The sequence below is a fragment of the Coccinella septempunctata genome, chromosome 4 (genome assembly GCF_907165205.1).
Source record: "Coccinella septempunctata chromosome 4, icCocSept1.1, whole genome shotgun sequence".
NCBI classification, from domain to species: domain Eukaryota; kingdom Metazoa; phylum Arthropoda; class Insecta; order Coleoptera; family Coccinellidae; genus Coccinella; species Coccinella septempunctata.
The window spans coordinates 13,654,770-13,676,715 of record NC_058192.1 but is presented as its reverse complement, the minus strand read 5'-3'; the positions used below and the strand labels follow the sequence as shown (position 1 = coordinate 13,676,715).

At 35.0% G+C, this 21,946-nt stretch overlaps 2 protein-coding genes across 2 annotated transcripts in view; one reads left to right on the top strand and one right to left on the bottom strand.

Annotated features, from left to right (window-relative positions):
* LOC123311131 (putative dipeptidase CPSG_01350) overlaps nt 1-21,946 on the bottom strand; it is a 249,916-nt gene that overhangs the window by 39,585 nt on the left and 188,385 nt on the right. The window lies entirely within an intron of this gene.
* LOC123311133 lies at nt 2,924-7,463 on the top strand. Its single transcript, XM_044894923.1, has 5 exons — nt 2,924-3,027; nt 3,108-3,207; nt 3,270-3,359; nt 6,915-7,070; nt 7,123-7,463. Exons 1-5 carry the CDS (start codon nt 2,933-2,935, stop codon nt 7,171-7,173), a joined length of 492 nt encoding a protein of 163 aa, XP_044750858.1. The 5' UTR covers nt 2,924-2,932; the 3' UTR covers nt 7,174-7,463.

The following is a 21,946-nucleotide window of genomic DNA, read 5'->3' as shown; positions in this document are numbered from 1 at the left end:
TTTTACATTAGGATATTTACATGGAAATTTTTGTCAGTACCAGAACTGCGCCAAAGCATTGTGCTTAATGCTTGTGAAACCACTTTCTTACGTCCGTAAACACCGTAACTCATGAAAGAAAAGAGTTGAAGTAGGCTCAGGTTAAGGGTCCAAATGAAATGTTTCAGATCGTTTGTGGGCAAAACCTTCACAATGTTGTGAAAATACCGATCCAAATGAAAAGCTAGCTGTGAAGTACGATACAAAAACTTGTGCACAATTTCGTGGAGATCGTATAAACATAAGGCAATCCAATGAGACTTTTCGACAGATGCGAAGTACCAAATTCCAATTTGAATGTACCACTACCTAATGTTTGGAAAATACCCTGTGGAAAATTTTATGTCATTGCTTAGTGATCTAGCCCTATCGTCTATCTCATAATCAAATTTGTAATGTACTGTTTAATTCTCTCGTTTTAATGCTCGGCACAGCTCTGGTCAATACCTATTGGACATTCAGTCCTCTAATTTTCAGATGCTGCGAAGCTTGGAAATAATATACGAAATACGACCGAAACTGGAGGAATAAAGTTAGTCATTTCGAATCCCCCCATTTCGAACGAATGAATCCGAAGTACTATTTAATAATATTACGGGAAGGACCAACTCGCGAATACAACAAGAGACAAAGCACGATCCGGCATCTTCTTAAATTTAGATTGCGCTCTTCTCTCAGAGCCCACGCATCCAAAAGCAAGTACTCTTCGTTTGAACTCAACAGAAATTAATTGAGCTATCAAAACGTATATTGTTGATTTATTCGCCTCAAAAGACCCCAGCAATGGTAAAGACCATCGGTATCTTCGCATACAACCGTAAGAGGGCATTTTCTTCTTTGACTTCGAAAGCACTTTGAAGTAGCTGGCGAATTCATTAATGCTCTCGCATATTGCTTCGTTCTGGAAAATATTTTCTCCGGCCGCGTCGTTTGAAGCAGAAGGGGGAATATTATACATTCTATAATTATTTTTCCTCGATGCGAAGACTTGTATGGAACAGATATTCATTTTGCAATCATGTTTTCCATTACGGAAAACGGTTCAGAGAAATCTTCGAACGGAATGTGTAATCGCACCATCCTTTAATCGGACTTCATTGATTTTGCACTGTTGATTCTTCGGAATTTTTAATCGAACTGAAAGGATCTAAGTGCCGGTTTATTAAACTATCGTTACGGCTATTGCACAGTTATAAACTCATTAGTATCTCTTCAGTAACTAGCAAAACCATGAATTGTTATGAATATACCTAAAATATACCGTAATATTACTGAAATCTGCAAAATGAGAATATTTTGAAGTACACTACCATGTGATACCATTTATACTTAATATAGACACTGTGTGAACGTAGCTGTGGAAGTAAATACATAAAAGGATATTTTCCAAATTGAAACCAAGAAAAAATGCCGACTTATTAGGTATTCATTATTGAATTGAAGCTTCTGATAAAAATTAACAATGCTTACATCCAAAGTTAACTAGAACAAGAGGAAATATAAAAAAGGATTTTGATGCCACGTAAATGAAATATTATTGCTTAGTAAGCCAAAAGAAAACTTCATCGCCGAAGAATAAGAAACGATTTCTATGATAGAGAAACTCAAACACAACATTAATGGTTGAAGTTTTTGTAAATATCTCATGATAATTTATCTTCATATGTTATACTGGACATTTCTTTTTAGTTAAATAGATGTTTTAATCACTATTGGAATAATTAATAAGAGCCGTAGTATAAAACTTCGAAAAACAAAGAGTGAGCTCATAATAAAACATGATTCCATTACAGAAAAGGAAGGTAGAAAAAATAAATGCTCTGAAATCTCTCCTAGAAATATCTCAAGCTTGTTATTGTTTTCCTAAGGATGGAAAAACGTACGACTGGAAATTATTCATGAAATTTTCTCTACCGTGCATTCTTTTTGGACCTTTCATTTTAGTTGGTGTTGTTGGACATAGTTATATTACTTTCAAACGTAAGTGAACTCGGTAGTAAGTAAAATAAGACCTGAAAGAATTATGAGGAAATTTTAAATACCAATGAAATGTTGTGCCTTTGGAATTTTGGAGCCTAATATTTTGTTACTGAACTTAGCCTTGTCTTTAAACAATGACGTGTAGCTCAGCTTCTTCCATGTCATCCATTGGGAGAGTGAAAATAAGCCCACATCCAAAAAAATTGATCTAAAGCTTAATTTTTTATATAAAAACTGCTTAGGAATAATTTTTACAAAATCATAGACTCAAAATTGTTAGTTTTGTCATAGATAACCCTCAAATGTTTTAGTAGAAGCTAAGCAGCTAAGGTATTAGCTGTATTCAACCACATATTATTAATCTTAAAAAAGAAGATTGCTGAACTTCTAAGGTTCTGCGATGAATTTTATAAGATAGTTTTTTTTTGTTTAAGGAGCACTTTGGCCTGAACCTATCGAGTCCATGAGTTGTCTACTACAAATGATAGCCTTATTTTTCATAATGTTTCTGTGGTTGAGCAACTGGAGAAACTTCCTCATCAATATAGATCGTATGAATAGATTTGAATTTGGTATACCTTCAGAATGTATTGTTTTCTCCAAAACTATAAATTATGCTGCACCTAAAATGATCTGTGTTATACGTATTTTATGCTTATTTTATTATTGTATCAGGGCCTTCGATAAGACTTTCTGTACCAAAACAGGAATTATTGGTGATGATGGTTATGCCTGTAGCATGCCTTTTCCTTTGTGGTATCCAATAGGAATGAATTCTTATGGAAAAGTGATTTTCTTGTGGGCATGTTTTATAATAGTTGGATTATTCTACTTACCCATTTCTTATGCTTTAATAACGATACCTACTACCGCGAGTTACCTTATTATGTGCAGGATAAGAGAACTCAAGAGGATGATGATTCCGTTCACTATAGAGGGGGGATGTACAAGACCAATGAAGCGTGAAGAACTTTTATTTTGCATCAAATACTATGCTGAGATTTCAGAGTAAGTGGATGTTATTTCCCATAATATGTTTTGATTGTAAGCATCAATCCCTATAAAACTGTTTTATCAATATTTTTCAGTTGTGCGAAGGCAATGAATAATGATTTGCGGTACACTTTCACACCATACCGTATTATCCTGCCCATAATAACTGCTCTCCATTTGTATAAATTAATAGAGGTGAGTTGATTTCCAGGAAGATAATGCCAAATAATTACTTTTTCCACTCGCGTTATTTGCAGCAAAAGGATTCAGCAGCTTTGGTCCCACTTGTACCTTGGTTTTTGAATATTCTCTTCCTTTGTACGCTTGGCGAACGTCTAGAATATGAGGTAATATTGTTGGAATGTTCTCAATACGATACTTACTCATTTATTCGTATTTTAAGTTTCATAATAATGAAATCCGAACCTTCAAATGTATGATTCCTGGGACCTATGAATATTCGATTAAAGATGTGTATTTTATAATAAACCATAGTATGTACAGTATGAACTGTAGGTATTCATTAGAAATGAAACCTGGACAGTATCTTTTTACCCTCACTGTAGGTCGAGGGGTGAACCGGTCATGAAAATGTTGTACACCACAATTCAGACAATTCACGCAATTCCTATAAAAGCATATAAAACAATTCAGACAATTCAACAATTCACACAATTCAAGAAAATTCATGGCAATTCACGGCAATTCACAGACAATTCAATACAATTCATGGCAATTCAATACAATTCATGACAATTCAATACAATTCATGACAATTCAATACAATTCATAGTAATGTTTTTTTTTTTTAATATATATTTTGGGGATTTTCTTCACATCACACTATGAGAGCTCTGAAACCACTCAATAATATGTCTTATAGATATAGCCAGATAGTAGTTAAGGCTAACTGAGGCTAGCTTACAGAAATTGCTTCTATCCATGGATATCCTATACTTCATTGTTTGATGTACTATTAACCTCCTCTCATCAACATAGTTATATAGGCAGATTCAAACAACTTTGAAATTCAACTGAATAAAATGTTGTGAAAACGACCTAATTTAGGATAAGAGCATTCCCTTCCATAACGACAATTTTGAAAATTGAGGTATAAAATTGTATGATCCGAAAAAATACTTTCAGGTAAATTTTTTAAAATTCCCTCAGCAAATGGCTCTAGAGTTATTCTGTGCATAAAATCTTTTTGGTCAAAATGGGCAACCCTAATATTGAATACAACAGAGCGTACCCGTTCGTAACGACAATTTTTGTAGGTTTTTCCAAATTGAGTTATAAAATTTTATGAAGCGAAGAAATACTTCTAGGCGGAATCTTTTGAATCAGTACCTTCTATCAAACGCAAATTGATCGGGTAGTTGAAAAAAATGGTTACTGTGCAAGCTATTAATTTTAAATCATACATCAACATGTCGAGTTATATTATGGAATTTTATGAAAGTATGTGAAGTACTACAAAATAATAACACAACTTACCAGGTTCAGAAACATGGTGCGTTGAAATCAAGATTGTGTTCTCACAAATGTTGTTCGTTCAATTTATATGGAATAACAAAGAGCTTACAGAATAACCATCAAGAGATTCGACACACGTGCTGAAATATCTATGTCTACTTTTTGAGTGCTGAAAACAATTATTAATATTATTATTTATATATTATTTGAAACATTAGACAAATGTTTCAAATAATTTTTTTTTATACTTGGAGAGACATCTCCAAGCGAATCTCCAAGTCTTAGATGAACCTCCGAATGATCTTTGTCAGGTTGAGAGGGAAGAAGCTGTGAATATATACATAATTGACATTATTGCAATCGATATACCGATATAGACCGACATTTCGAATTAACATCTTCTCAGAAATTATAAAAGTGTTAAAAATGAGGTTGAAATAACCAAAATTATATGATATGCATTGAAGAAAGAACGCCCGTTCTTAACAATGATTTTAATGGGTTATTCCCAACAGAGTAATAAAACGGTTTCAACCAAAGGAATCGTTTCAGGTACCTGCTATTGAACGCAAAGAGATCGGGACCAATATTCACCAATATTGTTGGTGAATAGTCCCTGTACAGGTTAACAAAGTGTTTTGATGACTGTTCATGATGTAAAATGTTATATCGAACCAATTTACTATCTTCTCAAGAATGCACATGTCTCGAGAAAATTTGAAATTTTTAACTTTGAATCCCTCCAGGCCCCCCGTGCGGGCTGACAATGAGCTTTAATGATTTTCTTTGGTATAAATCAAGGTATGAATAATATCCGATTGCACCATATCTCGTTCTTTTTCCAAGAGAAACTCAAATCCTAAAACGAGCATTAATATCTTTTTCAGAACTGTAAGAATTGTATACTGAACAATACAGTTATCCTTAGAGCGCGGCGTTTGACAGATTGTAACTGTGGATGAAAGAAACCTGGCTTCACACCCGTAGGAAATTATTGTGTATCAATAAGAAATAATGAAAAAATTAGATGTTGTATAATTCTTACCTGCTCAATCTTATATCACTTTAATTCAAATCACAGAATACAGATTAAACTCGGAGTTTGCACTATTGCGCCGGCATGCGACTATATACATGTCTACATGAATATGACTATATACATGTCCATATACATGTGCAAACCTCCCTTTCTGCTTCCTAATAGTTGGACAGGTTGGACACCTGTGAATTGCAAGACAGCGAATCGCCCAACAATTAGAAAATGCATTGCAATTCATGACAATTCCAGACAATACATGAGAATTTTCGAACAATTCACGGAAATTAATAGTTCAGAACAATTCTTTATAATTTACGACGATGGGCAAGTTTCCTAAAACTCCAAAATCGAATTCAAATTATTTATGGAAACCCATTCCCATTAGTTATCCAACACGTAAGAGATTCGCTTCAAAATTCAGATATACACCTTTCGAAACTTAATAAACATTCGATTGTGTAAAAGCGTGTAACGTAGAATGCCCTTACTACAGTCTAGTAATTTTTGTCAATTCGACACCAGTGAAACCGATCAAGAAAATATAGAATTCCATATCCACCGAAATATCCACATATTACAAAAACAAATTTCTGAATTCTATACCTTAGAACATATCCATGTTCTATAAGAGAGCTCTTCTGAAATAACAATTTTCGACCGAATGCAATGTGTTGAAATTCTAAAAAAATAAATTTCCATATATGTATGTATTTGAGTTATAAAAATTCTTAGATTTTGAAATTTGGAAAAATAGCCCATTCTCCACAATTCACGACAATTCTCAACAATTCCTGACAATTCACACAATTCTTGGCAATTCACGACAATTCTTGACAATTCACCACAATTCCTGGCAATTCATGACAATTCTCAACAATTCTTGGCAATTCAATTCAATTCATGACAATTCCTGCAATTTGTACACCACAATTCACGACCGGTTCACCCCTCGCTGTAGGTATACACTAAATGAACGAGGTTCTCAATATCAAAGAATGATTTTTTTCACGAAATTGTTAAAAATTCTGAGCCGAAAGCTTTTTGTCTTTGACATCCTTCATCTTGAAAACAAGTGAAACTATTTTTTTACCCATGGAAACTTTTTCCAGAGAACTCAGAAATTCATACGAAACCAATTCAATTTCCATGAAAAATTATGCGGGATTCTTTGAGAAGGAATGACATACAAGGAAATAGATTGTTTTGACATATTTCCTTTATGGAAATGATTTACAACTCTGGTGGTCTTTTCTGTTTTCTATTATATATTAACTCACATATAACAGGGAAATTCATTGTTGTTATTATCTTAAAATAACACCTCACGTATTAAATAATACAAAATTGGAGGAACTCTTTAGAACTCTCCTGTTTTATGATTTTACAGAGAATCTCTCTCTGCAAAATTCTTTATGATGTACCTTGGTACCACATGGATATTGACCAAAGAAAAACATACCATATATATCTAGGACATATGCTGGTTCCGATGAAAATGATGGTGAAACCCAATGCAGAATTGGACTTCAGTTTCCTTACCGAGGTAACTGAGTTGAAATGAAAATATAGATTAGAAGTTCATAATTGCTTTTCAGATACTCAAAGGAACTTATACTTTTTTAGTATACTTCAGCAGTGGAAAATAGGAAATATGGACTCAATTACATCACTTTGGAAACTTTTTTTTTGGTGTAGCACATTTTCGTCAGTTTTTTAATCTGAAGCATCATCATTACTCACGATTTACCTACATCTCCTCATTATCAAATAGTTAAAGTAAGTAGAGTTTGTCTTCCTTCTAAAAAAATTCTCATTTCTCCATCCATTTCAGTAATGAACTAATATTAACCTCGGTTTCTCTTTTTAGATAAGGTCAATTATAATTTTTTACTAGTAAACCCTCATCTTCATCTACACCGAATAGGAAATAATCAACTTTTCTTAGGATATAATCAGAGAGTTTTTAATCCACTCTATTTCACTTTGATGCTCGTCACAAATAAAACATATTGCAATCGCAATTTTTTTCCTTTACCTAATTTGTATTGAGTTTTTCGAAATATGTACTTCCAGAAAGATACAAATATTGAAACATGTAATTTGCATTCACTAATATCTACAATCTGTGTCAGTCGAATGAATACTGAAAAAGACACATCTGAGATTCTCTTAAAATTAAAGAACAAACTGTAAAATTATTAGTATGTCATCAAATCCCCAATAATACTCCTACCGAGAATGAAATATCGTAGATGAAAATTTTTAAGGGGATGGAAAGATAACATAAATTGGCAAAACTTTTCAACTATGTGAATGCTCAGCCCCAATTTGACTCAATTGATTGATCTTCCTGGTGTATAATAAAATTTGCTTATTCATTTTTTACATTCGGCGGTGACTACACCAAGTAATCAACGCGTATATTTCCATCATCCCTGTACGCTCACATAGAGGTGCAAAAGCAACTACTAAAAGTACCTACCTGAGGATCTCACAGCGCCATTCTGACAAATGTACAAAAGGGCATCTCTGAGGTGTACGAACGAATTTAATATGAAGAGGTACATTGTTTCCAAGGTTGCTGGGGGGATGAAGATTCTCCGCACCGAGAAGATAGGGCGTATGAAGGGAGATTATAACTCATACAAGCGAAGTCGCACTGAAATTGTGTAGTTTATTGCATAACACCCCCTTTTCCTCAACAGAAGGAAATGAATTCTATGGGTGATCGCAATTTCCACATTCAGAGCGAGTTTTGAGGGAGTTTATTACCTATTTTGTTTTACTGCTCGTTCAATGAAGGTTTTCAGAAGTTTCCTTGTGGAAATTGTACCAGATAACACATTTTGCCCATATATGACTTAATTTACAATGATTTTTTGAACAACATCCATATCTATTGTTTTCCACCTCTCAACTTATTGGTTTATTGAAAGAACAACGATGCTAAACTTATAACTATCATTATAAAATAATATCGACGCAATGGAGGTGGAGCTAGATGCCCATCAGTTGAAATTACACGGGTATTTACTTGACCAAATATTATCTAGAGCTATTTGAATCTAGGCTACCTATCTAATACCATATTCACATTATTTCGATATGCCTTCAACTATAGTAGCGCACGGCAAATAGTCGAACATAACAGATATTTACATCATCATTAGGATCCATTCCTGGGTTTCCTCGGGCAGAACTACTAATTAGACGGAATGCCTTTCGTTACTTTGTTGATAAATCCCCAGCAACCCAATTTTACATCTGAAACTACTGGCATATTCCGTGACAATTATCGTGATGTCGACTTGATTCTACTAGACCTCATTCGTTCTCATTATCTATCTGGGCACTTGCTTTTTCGTCCCATTTCCTAGACCGACAAAAAGCAACCAAACCCTATTGTGTTTCAACCGACACGTATGATTTGGCCTAGCCTTGCCGCTGGCGAATTTGGTGGTTGTTTCATTCCGCAGGATATGACATTTAGCAAATTATTGTCGATTTTAGATAAGAATTAGTTGAAGGGGATACAAAATTTCGGGATATTAAATTCTGAAAAATAGTTTTCAGAAAAGATTTTTCATTAGTATGAAGTTTTATTAGTGCTGATGGAAAATACTCTTCATCATTTGTGTAACGTACCACCCTTTGTATCTTTTCATAGAAATAGGAAACGTAAGTGTTGATGGACCACAACAATTAACTATTTTGCTACCGAACATTAGAAGAGATTCTCGACAATAGATAACCCAGAGGAATGAATGTGAGAAGATGCCATCCACCCACACTGGGACAAAATTCAGCCAGATTCGGCAGTCCATTAAGTTAACCCGTTGGCGAGAACTTCCAGTCGGGCGTTTGTTCACTTTCACCAGACCAAGTTCGCAACTAGCGCTCGAAGTTTGGTCCCTACATTCGTAAGATAAATTGAAGTGGTAGCTATAAGTTATCAATATAATATATGATGGTTACAATGCGGTCTCGGGTAAGTTTGTTCTTAAGCCTAGCCTAGTCCTCACTACTCTCACCAGCAGACCATATTGAGCGATTTGTCTGTAGACTATCTAGAAACACCCTTGATCTCTCGTCTAATGTCCATACTACGATGGAAAAAAGACTTCCTATTTGTTGTATTTCCAACATTTCATTTCCATCATTATTCTAAATGGCGAATGCGCCAGTAGCTCCAGAAAAAACCCTTGGTGATCAATGTCCTTCGTATGCGATCGTGAAAAATTGGACTGCAAGCTTCAAAAGGGGTAAATTTTCCATTGAAAATGATGATCGATCGGGAAGGCCAGTTTCTGTGACAGTCCCCGAAAATATCGATGCAGTTCATGACATGATATTATCAGACCGTCGAATTGGGCTGAAACGGATATCTCAAGCACTGAATATTTCATACGAACGCGTTCATCATATAGTTCACGTCAATTTGGACATGAGAAAAATTGCTGCAAGTTGGATCTCCAAATGTTTGAATGTTGACCACAAGCGTGCAAGGGTAGAAGCATCTACCCTTCGATCTGTGCTCGATTTGAAAACGCTGTAGACTTCTTGAACCGAATTGTTACTATGGATGAGACTTGGGTACCTTTCTACGATCCAGAAACAAAGCAACAATCGATGGAATGGCGACACTCTGGTTCTCGAAGACCTAAGAAGTTTCGTGTCCAAAAATCTGCTGGAAAAGTTCTTGCTTCAGTTTTTTGGGATTGCCATGGAGTAATCATGATTGATTTTTTGGATAAGGGTTGAACAATAACCGGAGATTACTATTCGACATTACTGACCTCTCTACGGAAAAAGATTAAAAAGAAAAGACGCGGAAGCTATCCAAAGGTGTTTTGTTTTTGCAGGACAACGCTCCTGCACAAAAATCTCATGTTTCCATCCAAAAAATTCGTGATTTAGGGTTTGAATTACTAGAACACCCCCCTTATTCATCAGATTTGGCTGTATCCCACTATCATCCCTTTCCTCAACTGAAAAAAAGTTTAGAAGGTCGTAAATTTTCTTTCAACGAGGGGGAAATAAAAGCAGTGGAGGTCTGGTTTGCAGAGCAAGAAGAAACATTTTTCTGAAAGGTCTAGAGACGTTGCAGGTTCGCTGTAATAAATGTATCCAATTAAGGGGACAATATCTTGTGTAATAAAATATTCTGAAATTGAAATTCTGTTTGGTTCTATAGTAGGCCAAGAATTTTTCAAAATATCCTCGTAACACAAATATTATTATTATTTTTTTGAGTTGATAGTACCAATATTCATTGAAAAATTGAATGAAGTAAATTTTTTTCTCAAATAGCTTACTATAGCTACACTTTAATTCTTCAAAGATCTAACGAAATGAATACACGAAAGCATTCAATACTAGTCATCAGTAGAATGAATATTTGTTTTTTAAATTTATTAAAGGTACCTGAAAACTTAACAATCACAAAGAGAATTATTTTTGTCATTTCTCCAGGAATGAGAAAGTGTGTTTCACGAATTCTGCAATGTTATAACCCTTCGTTATTCCCATTCGCTGGTGAAATGAATTATTCGGATAATTGTATAAACGATAATTCACTTTTTTCGTCAACAAAGAGCGTTTTTGATATATGCTTCATTATGGCGCTGCTCCGAATAATAAAGTAGAATTTAATACCTTTGTACATATAATTAATTCATTTTATTATTACAACTTGGCATTCATGAAATGGACCATAGTTTCATGGGAGCAAATCTAATTTCGTTTTCGGCGTATTGCGCAAATTTTGATTGCAATATATTTTTGTAGATAAAATTCGGTCGTGCATTACAACAATTAGTAATGGAGTAAAATATTTTCATGGCAACGTTTTAACGAATTTGGATGATTCAATTTGTTCCATTACTAAAATTGAGTATAAAATATATCGTAATTTGTGATCCAGTTCAGCTTAAAGCAGCGGATAGACAGCAGAGAAAAACAAACCTGTAGGATGCGAATTTCTCCATAAGAAACACTACTATTGAGCAACTGTGATATTTTGAAGTAATTAAGCCTCGCTCAATGTTGCAGATGGGCGATAAATTTATTGCGTCCGACAAGAAAAGTGATGCTTCTGATGAAGGATCGAGCTATAAGATTTTGGTAGTATGTTGCGTGTCCAGGAGAAGAAAAAACATATCAAGAACAAACTTCTGGAAATCGTTGAGGCTCAGAGATGATTGTACAGACTTTGAGCGCTGGTGCTATTGGGAGTTTCGTTAGAAAAGTAGAAGTCAGCATTATACACAACAAGGTGAACTCAGAGGACAACTACTAGTAGAATGTCGGATGTAAGAAGTCGAGATATTGAAGTCTAGAGGTTGCTGATAAGACGATAAAATAATCATCTTCCAATTAGACAAGAAGCAATCATCATCAATGGCAATTGTATTTCTAATAGTGAAGTCATGGAGTTTTAGTATCAGATAAAATAGTAAGGGTAGGGGAAATATAGGACTGATTTATATGAAGGGGAGATCATACCCTGGGCTGGACAAGGATAGAAAAGTCCACAAACAGGAAATAATTTCTTGTTCGAATTAGATCTATATTTCACCTTTCTTGCTTTCGATTGGATAGCCCATTCTGATTCCTAAATTGATTCCCTTCCCTGCCTTTTTCATCCCCAAAGATACCCGAGGGAAGAGCAGGACCCCAACATTGAACTAATGTAGCCCTTTATCTTCTACGTATAAAGTATTGAGGATAATGATCTAGGCCGGACTGGTGGTCCTGAATAAGTCCTTCGTTTCCAATCGACCAGCCAGCGTGGAGAGATGCATTCAAATCCATTCAGCAGACTCTGACTCAAATGACCCATTATATGTGCCCGCTGTTCGTGATCCGTTACCATAGCAATGAAAACAATCCTTATGTATAAATGTCACGAAAACAAACAGAAGTTTGAGTTGTGTCATTAGCTGTTTCGCTGCATGGTCGCTGAAAGTGGAGCACGTGATGTTTGATTCGTTTGGATGAACGTACGGAAATATTTGTTTTGGGATCTGACAACAGTGCGGTTTGGATTCTGTTAATAAAAATTCCAGTTTTACCACACATTTTATCGAAAATAATTTATTATAGTTCATAAGATGCAGATGGTTCTTTATGAAAAAATGTTGTAGCTGAGATGAGATTAAACAGGGATTGTTTTATTCCATGCACAAGTGTGAATTGGATTCATTATAAAAATGTAAAATTTATCGAACTAATATGGAAAAGTGCAATTGAATATACACTGCGCAAAAAAATTAACGCACATTCTGAAAATCTCAATTTTAATGAAAGTTAACTCTACATTGACTTTATAACTTATTTTTCATGTTCTCTCGGGAAGGTTTTGAACGAAACAAGACACATTAAATGGAAGAAAAATTCAGGATTTTACCGAATCTTATGTGAAAGAAGAGAAATGAACAATTTTCAAAATACTGAAATGCTGATAAGTTATTAAATACTTGGTATTTCCACCCCTTGCTTTAATTACAGCTCGGCAACGACGGTTCATACTCAAAATGAGTGATCTTAAAATGTTCTGATCTAATCCTTCCCAGATTTCTCCGAGTTGGATTCCTAAGTCATTAAGAGTAGCTGGATGATTTTCTGAACGTCTCAGCCTTTTATTGAGGTTGTCCCAAACCTGCTCAATCGGATTGAGATCTGGACTTCTTGCTGGCCATTCCATTTGAGAGACTTCAACCTCTTCAAGGTACTCCTGAACGATGCGCGCACGATGGGTTCTAGCATTATCGTCCGTAAAAATGGAATTTTCACCAATGTATGGGGCAAATGGCACTACATGCTCTTCAAGAATGTTCCTTATATACTTATCAGCATTCATAGCTCCATTATCAACGACCACTAGGTCTGTGTGAGCAGTCAAAGATATTCCACCCAATACCATAATCGATCCTCCCCCGAAACCAGTAGTATTCAGGAAATTGCACTGAGCATATCTTTCATGTGGACGGCTCTATACAAGGGAACGTCGATCACAATGGTAGAGGCAGAATCTAGACTCATCTGTGAAGAGAACTCTTTCCCAATCGGCCTCTTCCCAATTGATATGCTCTCTCGCAAAATCCAAACGCGCCTTCGATGGGCTGGGGTAAGAGCTGGGCCTCTTGCCGCGACACGCCTTAAATCATATTCTCTGAGGCGATTTCTTATTGTCTGAGTGCTAATTTGCACCTCATGAGTTTGCTCAAGCTGAATTTGAAGGAGGCGAGCGGTTACAAACCGTTGTCTCAACGAAGAAACTCTCAAGTAACGTTCTTGAATGGCAGTTGTTACCCGTGGTCTACCCTGTCCTGGTCTTCGGACATTCATACCTGTCTCCCTGAATCGCTGCAACATTCTGGACACACTTGTATGGGAAACTCCAAACCTTTCTGCAATTCTTGTGTATGTCCACCCTTCTTCTCGCAAAACTACCGCTTGGGCACATTCCTTTTGGGTCAAATTGCGTGTTTCGCGTTGCATAGCGATCGAGTGTAGAAAATTAAACGAAAGAAAAACTATTGATGACTAGAACTGATCGAGAACAACTGATTTTAGAATGGAGCCAATACATTCAAAATCTGATAATATCATCTTTTTTAATTCCTGCTGGGAAAAAACATCTGTATTGAAGAAAACCGTTGAAAGTGGATAACATATGCATGCATAATTCTGATAAAAATAATTATCACTGAGAACACCTTCAGTTGTAGAATAAATTTGAAATTTCCGTAATGTGCGTTCATTTTTTTGCGCAGTGTATAAAGCACTATTTCTTTTTATAATCGTTAATGTTTCACCTTTATGTGTTTCGACTCACCCACACAAAAGGGAGATCTCGATGATGTGATGTGGAAAATTGAAGACTAATTAGTTTGGTGTCAGTATTTTTTCGAATCAGGCTAATTTTTTTTGAATTCAACGAACGTGCTGTCTTGATGAGATCAGCAAAGATCTTGTAGGAACATATCTGGTCGTAGATCAAGGGAAGTGTCTAAGTTGGTACATGTTGGGTGCTTCACAAGGCTCAGTGCATGGTCTTGCGCTGTGTCAGATTTTTATTATATGATGTGCCGGATTGACTGGACTATTCTTCGATTTTAGTTTTTGATGCTGATGATACAATATCAAGAATTGGGAAAAAATTCTTGAGGACTTGGTATTTCTTTCCACGTTAATTAATGAGGCTTGAAATGAGGATATGACTTTCGCTCTCAGTCGTCTGGATGATATTTTGGATGTATGATGCTGCAAATCAGAATACCGAGTGTTCGAAAAAAATTTTGTTCCATGAATGACCTGCCCGAAATTCATTTCATCAGAAGTAGAAATCTCTGGGAATACTGAACAGGCACAATGTTTTCCTATAAAAGTGGAATCTTTCCAGATGATTTAGGCTTTATTGCTTATTTTCTCGGACTTAACGGTTTCTCGAATATTTTCGATCACATATTTCAAGCGGGTATTATATTTCCCTCTGGAGAATTACAATATATCATATCCCTCCCTAAAAAATTGGCAATTTCGGTAGAAACAGCCAGCGTAATGAAAAGTACGAAAACGCCACGAGGGAGCCAGCCAAATGAAAGTATAATTACCTCATGTGGCTTCCGAATAAATAAAACAAATGGAAACGTGAAGGCATAATGGATTTAGTAAAAAACCATTATGAAGCATGCGTAGGCTGTGCGAACTCTTCCTCCCCCCCCTCAGAACCAGACACCCAGGTTTTTCCATCAAGAGGGCTTACTGTTGATCATTTTGGTTTATTTTATCCGAAAATGAACGCTTCGATTTCGGATAACAGTCGTGGATGCGATGCGAAAATAGATTTTTTGCTATCGGATTTCTACCGCAGATTCATGTTTGCCTTCGCAAATAGATTTCAAACGAACGAAATGAACCGATTTTGAATAATCGAGTTCGATATTGAATTACTCCGGGGCAGAGTTGGAAAATGATCGCTGGGTCAGAATCAACAGATGCAGTGCTTCATGAGATGCGCGGTGTTAATATTACAAGTCGAAAGAGTGGCTCTTTTGTATTGACATTTATTGGCACTCTCGTTTTTTCATCGATAAATATAAATTCATCCCTAAAAGCACTAGTGGCGGTTCCAGCAGTGATTTTGTTGAGGGGGTCATAATTTCATATTTGAAATCTGTAAGGTGTTCGTTGATATAAAATAGGTATATCTTTATAGTAATATAGGTAAGCTTTATATTTGAAAGAAAACTACTTTGAAACTTATTCTTATTTGTAGGGGAAAATAAAATCATTTTCCAACACGCGTATCTCCAGAAAAATCATCGAAGATCTAAATGTGATACATATTCTGAAATCCCATCTTTTCCGGGATTTTTCGGAAAAAAACTTTGTGATAGGTGATTATGAAAAATTAAATATTTTCACAAAAACTCCATATAAGTTTTTTCAATACGGAATTCGACTCATTCGAGGCAAGAACAAATCAATCAAGCTCCATACGTTCTGTTGGCTTCTGGTAGATGTGGGTGGGTTTGTAAATTGCATTGGCAAGCAGAATGAGTTAATTCTATCGCACGTCAGACCCAACATAATGAGATAGCGAACTAAGAGGCAAACCTTGGCAAAGGGATCAACACTAATTCACCATCACACAGAGGCCTACAGGCTTAAATTTGATTTCACCAAAGGATACGAGAATAATTTATGAGAATGAAATTTCAGATCTCACTTCTTTCAACGGTGGCGTTTGAGATATGAGAATATCGAATTAGGGGGGTTTCCGGGGAAAATGGGGCTGGTCGAATTTGAGTGTGAAAAACCTGCAAGTTTCACATGTATATTCTTTATTCAGGTTATCATTTTGCATCAAATTGGGATCGATATAAGATAAATCTTCTTTGCAGAAGAATTATCGAATTTATTAATATTATCCAGGCAAAGTTGTCCCTATGCAAAATGGGGAAAAAACATAAATAAATCGTTTCAGATTATCTTATCAGTGTTCTGAATTATTTTGGATAGATCTTTTGTTGCTGAGGATTAATTGGTCATTGATGACATTTTTTATCAACGTTTTTTTATTATAGTTGGGATGAAATGGTTTTGCCTATTGAATTTTCATCTGTTTTGAGATTACCTTTCTCGAAGGGTAGTAATTGATGAAAAATGAAAGGACGTCCCAATTTTATGGTCATTCACTTTTTAATTGTGATTTTTATTTCGCAAAGGTAATTTAACTATCAGTAAGTACCCTATGTTTCAGATAACACTACAAAGGTAAATATACTGTATTTCAGTGCCCTCAAAATACATGAAAAATCAAAAATTCGTATCTACCGGTAGATTCGAGTGACTTGGGACGGTCCTGTAACTTGGGACAATTACCCCCCTTGCAGATTTCTTTGTTTCTTACCTTTTATGAGTGAAGAGACCTACTTATAAGATTGTGTAGCGTCCTTTCAGTTAGTTTAACAATTAATTCCTGTTTAGTTTGCCTTGACCAGAGCGTTTGAATTGAAAGAAAAAATTAACGAATTTAGGAGAGTAAAAGCGCGTTTTTTTATGCAGAAAGTTTCACTTTGTGCGTGTATATAGTTGGGATATTGGGATCTTTGGCATCTTTGACCAAAATTGCGATATATGCAAGATGGATAGTATTTTTCATATATTATCACCTCTCAGATTCCAAACTGGATAAAACGGGCTGGTAAATGATATATCTGCACTTAAAAAAAACCTATACCTGAGCAACGAGCTCATTTCAATGAAATGAACCCCTTTTTCCCTAGTAGTTGTTGTGGTTGTAAGAGTTTTTTTAATTTTTATTTGTTCAGAAAAATATAAACTGTCTCAAATATTTAACGTAGTTTGATTGTCATTTATTACCCTTAAGAAAAATTTCGAAAACTTGAAAAAAGCAACGTATATAGCGTTCGCAAACTAGAATTTCAATCTCAAACACGCTCTGATGGAAAAACATAAAAAAGCTCATTAGCTCCTTTTACTACTGTACCCTTCATATGTTATGAAACAAGGTTTTTTACAAATTAAACGGCAACACGGATCTCATTCATTTATTTTGTTGATTAATAGGGTGACTTGGGACAATGCCGAATAGATACAAGCGGCGCATTGGCAGCAGGAAATATGCCGATTTTTCGATATTATTAATTACGTTATTTCGACAAGGAAATCACCAAAGAATGAAAGAAATTAAAGTTCCCTTGTTTTGTTTATTTTTTTTACATTTGAGTTGCAATATATTTACTTTCTTTGTGATAAGAGTTTATCATTTAATTTCCTTACCGAATTTCAACTATATAATCACGAATTCTAATTTTTCAAAACTATACACCGTCCCAAGTCACCTATTTCATTTGAGAGTTGAGAAATCAATGGATTTTAACTTGTGTCCCAAGCCTTCCAACTCGGTGGGTGACTTGGGACAAGTATATTTTATTTTTTTTTGAATTTATATCCGAATTCTGAAGCATGGTATATATCCTAATCAATAGACTGAGCGATTTAGCATATTTGAACCTCTTTCTCACATGAAAATAGTTCACCGTTTTTGAAATATGACAAGTTGAATTTCAAAATCGTCCCAAGTCGCCCGAATCTACGGTATTTAATAAGTTGAATCATTTCAGTAATTAATAGGTATAATATAGAGAGTTGTTAAAAAAAAACATTAATTATCTACCAAATAATCCTCGGTAACAAAGAGTATTCATTCTTGGCATAAGTTAGGGTGGCCATTTAAAAAAAACTTCAACCCTCGTAGAGGGTACAGGACACACTTTTCAATTAAGTAGGTATACATAAAAAGTTGCGCATTTTGAAATAAAAATTCATCTGTATAAGATTTTCCCAAAAAGTAATAAATACTGAAAATATGAGTTTGTGCGTGAGTTCGTGACTTTTTATCCACTGTTTACAATTTAATTCAATGATTTAAATTGCTATTTACCCATCTCTAAAAGAGAATCCGATTGATAACCCTGCATATTGGACCATTATTTCCATTTCTTTTCATTTTTCAATAATGCAGAGAACAGGCCTTAGCAGCTTTATGAAAATAAACGAAATTCGTGATCCCAATTCTCACCCTACTTCGACAGAATCATCCATTTAAATCGACACATCTTCCACCTCAGTTAATCCAACAGAGGCTCAATAGAATGATCGAAAAAATATGTCGAATAACGAGTTACTTAATTAAAATCCCCGGGGTGATGCCATAGTAACACCATCATCCATTTCCGTGTGATAAAACTGAAGGATTCCGGGGCAACAAAAACACTTTCAAAGAATACTTCAACATAATTGAAACCCGGGCCGATCAAAGTAAAAACGCACTAGCAGCGCAGGGATTCCATAACGGGGCCGCGGATCCAATACAGGCACGTTAAAACGAGTTATTGTTTGATGAATAATTAACTAAATGTTCGCATTCGGGGACAGGGATGATTCGGTTGGGGAGCGACAATTTTACGCGCGGTTCTCGTTCCGAAATTAACGTAGTCTCGAGGGGCTGCGCTCCAACGGGCCCTCCTTCGAACGTAATTGATGGCTTGGTGTTGACAAACTGATGACGTGGGAATTTTTAGCGATTTTTAGGTATACTTCATTCACTTTTATTTTAGCAGTCGGTTGGCCATGGAAATTTTACACATTTCACTCTGTATAGTACGAAAATGTGGGGTTATGACGCTTGTCAAAACATTTTTGGGTTTTAAATCAACTCTATGTTGCCCGTTCTACGTAAAAGTTTCTGTTATTACGTATTTTATCACAATATCGAATCTCTTCAGAAAATATGTGACGAGCATAATTGAAGTTTATACAAACTGATTGAGGGCATACCAAATCCAGTTATTTGCATGGAAAATACAAGAGATCAGTAGAATATCATGATATGCACTTGCTTGAGAAGAGTTAATGTTCGTTATCTTCTTCGGCTTACATCATTTGTAGATTTCAAAAATATTAACCCGAAGATGAAATGCATATGATGCAGTGGTTGGGAATGGGTATCTCCCGAAGGAATTAACAGATAATTAATAACAGAATGTTAAATTCTTCAAAAAAAAATCATCTTGCATCAATATAAGTAAAAGGAATTGAAGGAAGTTTCAAGTTAAGATGAACTTCATCTTTGAACAAAAATTTCACATGAATAAACAAGTAACAGGGCAACTTGCGCGTATTTGTGGCTATTCATCTTAATACATTGATGTTATAATAATAATTAGGTATTTATTAGTACCTTAAGACATTCACATTGTATAGGACAAGTCAAATGAAAAATGGAAAAATCCATTTTAGGAAACTTATTCTCCGATGACATTTATCGAAAATCCTGTAGTAAACTTTCCGCATTAATTTACTCAAACATAAAATTATCAAATGCTACCACTTTTTTGGGTCTCCGAATAGAAGGAAATTCTTTGTCATCCTCTTCATTCACAATCTTTCTGATTGTGGAAATATCCAGCTGAAATATAAGTCGTTTAGATTCAGATGAAACATTATATAAATTCTCTTACATTGAATATGTTCGCTACCGTCTGACCTATTGTGGATTTCAGAATATCAGGGTATAACTATTTGAATGAGCGAACCTGAATTCTAAATAGCACTTCCTGAAACCCTGTCTCTTTTTTCAATCACTTTCGGCATTTTCGTAATAAAAATTCATATTAGTTCTGGCAACGGCGTTATGACATTAACGACATTTTATGAGTGCCAACATAACTTCGTTCTAGTTACAAAAACTTGAGAAAATTATTTCATGGCCATCCGACTGCTAAAATAAATTTGAATGAAGTATACACAGTGATGAAACGGGGACAATGTAGAATTCAGGTCGAAAGCCAGGTTCCTCAATGTTTCTGGCTGATGATTCGATATAGTTTATTTAAAAAAAAAAAAAAACAGTAAAAACATAAGAGAGCTGTATACCTACTCAGTGGTATAATTCACCAATAAACAATTTCGTTTTGCTATTTGAAGCGACGAATTCATTAAACATAAAGCATATGGATCCGGGTCTTATTCCATCCATAATAACTCTTTTGTAGATGACAGTATACTCCATTCACATTTATAAATTTATAATTTTCTCAAGTTTTTGTAACTAGAACGGAGTAAGGTTGGCACTCATGAAATGTCGTTGATGTCATAACGCCGTTGCCACAACTAATATCAATTTTTATTACGAAAATGCCGAAAGTGATTGAAAAAAGAGACAGGGTTTCAGGAAGTGCTATTTAGAATTCAGGTCCGCTCATTCAAATAGTTATACCCTGATATTCTGAAATCCACAATACGTTTACATTTTCAATGTAAGAGAATTTATATACCTACCTAATGTTTCATCTGAATCTAAACGATTTATATTTCAGCTGAATATTTCTACAATCAGAAAGATTGTGAATGAAGAGGATGACAAAGAATTTCTTTCCTTTGGAGACCCAAAAAAGTAGTGGCATTTGATAATTTTATGTTCGAGTGAATTAAGGTGAAAAGTTTACTACAGGATTTTCGATGAATGTCATCGTAGAATAAGTTCCCGAAAATTGATTTTTCTATTTTTCATTTGACTTGTCCTATACATTGTAAATGTCTTGAGGTACCAATAAATAACTAATTATTATTATTATATCAATGTATTAAGATGAACAGCCACAAATACGCGCCAGTCGTCCTGTTAATTGTTTGTTCATGTGAAATTTTTGTTTAAAGGCGAAGTTCATCTTGACTTGAAACTTCCTTTAATTCCTTTTACTACTTATATTGATGCAAGATGATTTTTGTTGAAGAATTTAACATTTTTGTAATTATCTGTTAATTCCTTCGGGAGATACCCATTCCCAACACTGCATCATATCCATTTCATCTTCGGGCTAATATTTTTGAAATCTACAACTGACGTAACGTATTCAAACTTTAGCTAAAGAAGATAACGAACATTACTCTCCTCAAACTAGTGCATATTATGATAATATGATATTATACTGATCTCTTCTATTTTCCATGCAAATAACTGGATTTGGTATGCCTTCAATCAGTTTGTTTAAACTCCAATTATGTTCGTCACATATTTTCCGATGAGATTCGACATTGTGATAAAATACGTAATAACAGAAACTTTTACGTAGAACGGCAACATAGCGTTGATTTAAAACCCAAAAATGTTTTGACAAGCTTCATAACCCCACATTTTCGTACTATACAGAGTTAAATGTGTCAAATTTCCATGGCTAACCGAATGCTAAAATAAAAGTGAATGGAGTATACCTGCAAATCCTACAATTCTCTGCATCTTTTCGTTGAACAAGCCAATCTTCATTTCTGACGATTGGAAAGCATTCTAAAATATATCTACAGATAGATCATGGAAACGAAATC